At 43.9% G+C, this 6497-nt stretch overlaps 2 protein-coding genes across 2 annotated transcripts; both read right to left on the minus strand.

Annotated features, from left to right (window-relative positions):
- Positions 1 to 107: 107 nt before the first annotated feature.
- LOC119554104 (ras-related protein Rab-34) lies at positions 108 to 1327 on the minus strand. The gene is made up of 6 exons (XM_037864854.1): positions 1070 to 1327; positions 911 to 1012; positions 786 to 850; positions 591 to 724; positions 313 to 538; positions 108 to 257 (listed from the first exon to the last, which is right to left on the minus strand). The coding sequence occupies exons 1-6, from the start codon at positions 1315 to 1317 to the stop codon at positions 199 to 201; spliced, it is 834 nt and encodes a 277-aa protein (XP_037720782.1). The 5' UTR covers positions 1318 to 1327; the 3' UTR covers positions 108 to 198.
- A 420-nt stretch (positions 1328 to 1747) lies between these two features.
- On the minus strand, positions 1748 to 4020 carry LOC119553893 (dynein intermediate chain 4, axonemal). Its single transcript, XM_037864560.1, has 4 exons — positions 3785 to 4020; positions 2289 to 3730; positions 2022 to 2237; positions 1748 to 1964 (listed from the first exon to the last, which is right to left on the minus strand). The coding sequence occupies exons 1-4, from the start codon at positions 3965 to 3967 to the stop codon at positions 1748 to 1750; spliced, it is 2058 nt and encodes a 685-aa protein (XP_037720488.1). The 5' UTR covers positions 3968 to 4020.
- Positions 4021 to 6497: the final 2477 nt, after the last annotated feature.

The following is a 6497-nucleotide window of genomic DNA, read 5'->3' on the forward strand; positions in this document are numbered from 1 at the left end:
GATAAATGTATGGCAACGCTTTTGGCTGACAGTTAAAAACGGTTACTTTTTGAAATGTAATTTAAAATTATAGTTTAAATAAACACTGTACAAAAGAATGTGAAGAATTTTAAAATTTAAATTTAAATTTATTGGGTAATGTTAAAATGTTTTAATCAACGACTTAATTTAAACTTAGAAAACAGTAAGTCATCCAGGCTAGCAGGCACAGCCACTCTTTTGAGGAGAAAAGCGACCACTAAAAAAGTTGCGTAAATCTGGAAAAAACAAACTTTGGACAAGAGTTATACAAATTGCTTTAAATATCCTTACCAAAAGTTTGCGATTTAACTGATGACTGAGTTGCCTGTTCTTGTGGCTTACTTTTAATTGACTTAATGTCCTGCCTAACAGCTTCTTCAAAAGCTAGGCCAGCAATTCTTTGAAAGAATTCCGTGACCTTAAAACCAGATCGCGCTGAAACCGACCAATATTCCGCCTGAAGTTCGGCAGCTGCCACGCCTGCCAATCGCTCCATTCGCACAAACTCCTCCTTTGTCTAAAAAAATTACAATTACCATTTAAATTCTTTGTGAACAAATAACACTTACCAAGAGATCTGCTTTTGTGCCCACTAAAAAGACCAAGGGTCTTGAGCTTGTATTGTAGTTAAGTGCGCTATTGAGCCACTTTTTAGCCGATTCCAAGGAATCCCGCTTGGACATATCATAGGTAACCACTATCACTGTAATTTGAAGGGGTATACATATTTATCCCTGTTAAATTAAAAGTTAACTAAGTCATACCACTTGCATTGCGATAATAGGCTCCTGCTATGCACTTAAAACGCTCCTGGCCAGCCGTGTCCCACCTGAAAATATACCATATTTACAAACCTAATTGAAACTATTTCTTAGAGAGCTGAACCCACATTTCTAGACCGTAGTTGTGACCCAAAATACTGAAATTCTCCAGCTCAAAGTCCACGCCAATGGTGGCTTTGTAATTCGACTGGAATTTGTCGTAGCAAAACCTGTCGAAAAATGGGTAAGTAAATGAAATTTAATTAATTGTGTAATTCCATACGAACCGATTGACAATGGCCGTCTTGCCCACCGAGCAATCGCCCACGAAGATGACCTTGCAGGGTCGGAACTTGGGCTTACGTGGCGTCTCCAGGTGATAGCGCACCTGGGGTGCGAAGTCCCGTTCCCGACTGAGCGGAGTCTGGGCGGGACTGTAGGCCGGGGGCAGGTGCCTCAGGTGGGTGCGAGGATCGTGCATGACCACCGTGGGCGGATTGGGCAACAGCAGGTTCTGCCGCAGTTGATGAGGCATGGCGAACGTCTATATCTCAACTAAATGTGCTCTAAAACTGGGTGAGCCAGCCACGTCGTCATCGCAAACCACAAACTCTGTCGGTGGCTTGAACTTGGTGGCTATCATATGCTCAAGGTGCCGATGGCTACCTTATACCCCGGGCAGTGTTTTGCATTGTAAATGCAGGTGAGTGATAAGAAATGGTTGGGTGTGCGTTAGTTCCGATAGGAAAAAGGCCTCAAGGTGTCGGCCTAGCTGAGCTTTAATGTTCGAGTGGCTTTGTGGCCATATCATGTGAGCAGTTGTGACACAGCAGTGGTTGTCTTCAAAAACATAGGCATAAACTTAAAAAATTCTACCAAAATATCTTCAACCGGAAAAGAAACAGCACTCCTTTATTTTATTTCCATTTGTATTTCGAATATTTACCATCTCTATAATATACACATCAAGCTCTGGTTTGCTTTCTCCCCCCCGGATAGCCAAAATACCCCACGCTCTTCACCTGCTTGCGGAGATCGGGCTGCATGGACAGGGCCTTGAAGATGGCTCTTTTGAGCTGCTTGTACTGAAAGTGCGGCGGGAAGGGCATGTCCTCGAAGGACAGCATCAGCAGGTTGCCAGCCTCATTTCCCACGGCCAGCGAACGACCGCAGTGGGTGAACCTGAAAAGCACATCCAAATGATCAAGTCAAGTAAAAGGATCCTAAGTCCAGTCTCACTTGAAGGTGGTGTAAAAGATATCCGCATCGATTACGGTGGAGGACACGGGCTTCATGGTGCTGTTGCGCAGATCCCAGATGTCCACTGTGCTGCGACTCAGGGAAACCAGGATGGTGGAGTGAGTGCGGCTCCAGCGGGCGCAGTGAACCGGAGAAAGGTGATGTTGGAGAGTGACAATGGGCAGCAGGATGCCAGCCAACCAAATGCGAATGCACCTGAAAAGGATACCTTAAGTAAAAGCCCATGGAAATCACAGTAACCCTCACCAATCACTGCCGCAGGTGAGGTACAGCCTTGGAGACCAGGGAGAGAACTCCATGCAGGCAGCGGGTCCATCGTGCACCTGTCTCAGTTCCAGATGCTGCAGCGGGTAGTTGGTGGAGCACTTGTACAGGGTTCCCTCGTCGGTGAGAACATAGTATATATCCGCCTGCACGGGGTCGAGGACTATTTCCAGACATTGCGGATGCCTGTTGGCCAGTAGTGAAGCCGCAGGAGGCTGTCGCTCGATGGGAATCCCCTCCAGCTCGCCCTCCGCCCGCTGTAAACGCTGCTGCTCGAATCCCAGCATATTGGGACTGTTAATTAGCCGGTATTTAGTAACCGCTCCCGCTTGGGAGGTGGCCAAAAAAGGTGTGATGTGAGGATTCCTGGATCCCACATCTCCCTCGAAATAAATCCACTTGATAGCCGTAACTGGCTCAAAATGCGGCGAGGATGATCGTTGCGAAATGGCTAGTGGAGGGAGATCCTGACTGGAGATGTCCCTCACCTCAACACCTCCATTATGGAGTCCTATGGCCAATAGTTGAGGTTGGGTGGGTGAAAACTCCACGGTGACCACGGGCACCTGGTAGTTGTAACGCCTTTCCGGGTTCACCGGATTCTTGATGTTCCACACATAGACCCATCCGCATCTGGGCAACTTGCTGACCTTGCCATGGCTATAGACCCCATAGGCCACGGCCATTATGTCGCCATTACTGGGACAAAAGCTCACATCGCTCACTGCCTGGTGAACCTTGCGATTGGAAGAGGGTGGACTCAGTCTCCACAACAGTCCCAATCGGTACTTGAACTTCACATCCTCGGCCAGAGGATCTGGCAGGGCCATATTCCTATACCTTCTCTGCTGGGGCTCGAACACATTGCTGGCCAGGATGCGCATGGTCAGCATGAGAGCGAGTCGAAACCCAGGAAGACTGTTGATCCCCACAAATTGATCCACTCCGCCCACGTGATAGGTGGTTATCTCCATCTTCTTCTCACCCTGCACCTGGACACTCGTGGTGGACTTCTCTAGATCCGTGTAGGTGTCGTACATCTCAAAGTTGGAGACATAGGAACCCATCTGGGCGGTGGTCAGCCGTTCGGTGTTCACTAGTCTCGATTTCATAAGCGCCGTCATGGTTTGCGTGTCTGCATCCACGGTTCTTCTGGTCTTGTCCGTTCCCGAGAGCAGCTCGTCGTACTTCCGGTTGTCCTCCATCACCAGACGACCCTCCTCCGTGTCCGCCAAGGCGGTCATGCTGCGTCTTTCGAATAGCACCATAATGGGTGTCTTTCGGAGGAGCACCTTGATAAAGGGCGTGGCTGGGGGACAAGCGGAGAGGGCGGAGCGGGCGGAGGGAGCAGGCTCCTTCAAGTAATCCGGTTCCTCCAAAGTGGGTGACATGGGTTTGTCCAGCTGCAGCTTGTAGAGATTGATCTGGGGGCACAGGTTATAAGTTAAGATATATTTTGTGGATAGTTAGGAACCCACCCCCAAGGCAATATCATCCAGAGAAGCCCTCATCACACATTTTGTACGATACTCTGGGGTACGTAGCTTCTGCAGCTGCTGCTGCTCCGTTTCAGGAGCCCTCATCAGCGGATGATCCTTGATCATCTTGCTCAGCTGCTCGAAGTCCGCAGTGCGGTAATCCTTCCTCAAAGGTCGGGACATTTTTCTCTAATAAATTAGAAAATAGCGCGTGCCGGCGTTTCCTTAACTTGTTTACTGCGAGTGCAGACATGGCAACATAATAATAATATGTGGGTGCTATAACTACGGGGGCTTCAAGTTACAACATGGCTGCTCTCCTTGCATCCATAAATATTTATAACACATATATTAAATCACGCAACCAAAATTCATAATAGATGCAAAGTCGGGGTGATTATGGTGAGCATACTATAACATTTGGGTTTAAAATGGCTTAAAATATATATCAAGTTTATAAAATGTTTATGTCAAATAGAGCATTTTCTAATGTGAAAGCTTCAGCAAAGGGGAAAACAAATCATTGGTAGCTAGAGCTGTGACCTGTCACAAGAAAACCCCCGAAGCGAAGAAAAGAAAAACAACAAGCGACTGCCAACTACAATCCACAAACTAGCAACAAATGAAATTTGTATTCGTATTCCAATTAGACGCGTACCAAAAGCAATTTGCCGGTGCGATGGAGGCAGTAGGAGAATAGTGGATGGTAAATAGTAAATAGTAAAGGGTCTTTAATTCCGCCACATAGCCTGACAATAGCCCAAAGATGAGCCGCAGAGGAAGAAGCACTTGGCCATATGTGTACGATTGTTAGTGGTAAGCCGTACACAGAACGAAAATTGGGTCAGGTTGGTAATAATATTTTAGGATACATATTTATCGAATCATTTTAAAAGCCTACAGAGTCTGCAACAAAATTTTAGAGACCATCCCTCACTTAGATGTTCCGATACAAATTAAAATCAGGTTCAAATAAGGATATATATGTTACCCCAGAAGTGTAATGGTCACTATCCACACCAAAGAATGAATAATAAGTGTACAAAACGTACTACCAACGTAAACAAAAATTTAAAAATGTTTTGAATATGTATCAAACATTTATGGGATAGTTTACAGTACCTTTATATTCTCAGATATTATTAAATTCTAGAATATTGATAACAAATTAATTTATTTATAGTACTCTGTTGCCAAAAGTTTAAAACTTAAGGTACAGGGAGGAATCGGCCATATCAACAGTTTCAATGAAGAATTTTACTATTACAAATTTTGTTCTGTGCAGATATAGTAGAAGTCGAAAAGAAGTTGTTTATGTTAATTTGGCGTTATGCTTCGCTACGCTGATTCGCTTAATGAACAGGCAGCAAAGCAGGAGGAGGATAAAGAGGAGGAGGAGGGCCAAAGTGAGGAGATAGCCAAGTGCAATATGTCAAATTGGGGGGGCAACCGGGCAAATGATGGCCAGAAAGAACAAGTTGGGTTGGCTTGGGCCAAAAGCGGGAACCGTCAACGCATCAAAGCGTTAAGCAATAAATGTGCAGGCAGCGAAAAGAGTTAGGACCTGAGATATACATATATTCAAGAAAGACCAAAAACAATAGCCGGCTGTCTTGCAGGTTGCGTGCATTATGAACTCTGCACGAGCCAACGATCATTATTGTTATTGCTGGGTTGTTGGTTCGTTGGTTAATGTTGTTGTGGTCGCTGTTACACATTTTGGAGCAGTGGAGCAACAAAAGCAACTACATACAGTCAGCGAAATTCACTGAACCGCCACCAACGCAACGCCAACTGCGACGGCGACTTCGGCTGCGACTGCGCAGTCGAACACTGAATTAACTTGTCTATCTTCCAAGTGCCAAAAAAAAGAAAAAATTAAAAATAATTTACCGAAGACGTGCGTAAAATGTATCAAAGAAATTAATCGTTTAAATCATAATTTTAAAGCAATCACTAGGGCTTTTAAAGGCACCTACAGAGGTTCTTAAAAAAGGTTCTTATGCAAAAAAATATTTTCAGAACGAATTTTAAATGAACCCTTTTCAAAAAAAGGCCCTTTTGTTTCGCTGCATACTTTAAGACACTTCTACAATGGCTATAAAAGCCATAGTTATATAATTTTATAAAATTTAATAAAAGATATTTAAGATACAAAGAAAAATATTTTAAGATTGATGTTACAATTAGGAATATTTTTAATGAATATTTATGTAGTATAATTTATTTTTACATTTTCAGAATAATATAATTTTTAAAGAGTGGTAGATTAAGGTGAACTGCTTTAAAGCACTTAAAAACAGATCACACAAAACCAAAGTACTTTACACTGCTTAGCAAGATTAAGCCATATTAAGTAAGCCTCACTTTATAATACCAATTTAATTGACTTGTCACCTTGTTGCTTGCTTACCACAAGCTTTTAATAAATCAAGTTTTTTACAAAGCTCACCGAGTGTTTGTGAAATAATTAATATTTTAGTCGCCCCGTAATTCTAAGCAGTATATGACAGGTTTGGAGCCTGCTCAAAACCGACTTAAAACCTCAGTTGGGGAAATAAAACGCTCGTTTTTTATGAACACCTAATTGTGTCCACACCCTGGAAACCCATAAAACCCTCGCTGTTTATCTCGATCTTGCATACGCTTCTTCGTATACCCATATGCGTTATATGTCGCTCGGTCCCATTCATATCGGTTCGGTTTTTACACC

Source organism: Drosophila subpulchrella, chromosome 3L (assembly GCF_014743375.2).
Source record: "Drosophila subpulchrella strain 33 F10 #4 breed RU33 chromosome 3L, RU_Dsub_v1.1 Primary Assembly, whole genome shotgun sequence".
NCBI classification, from domain to species: Eukaryota; Metazoa; Arthropoda; class Insecta; order Diptera; family Drosophilidae; genus Drosophila; species Drosophila subpulchrella.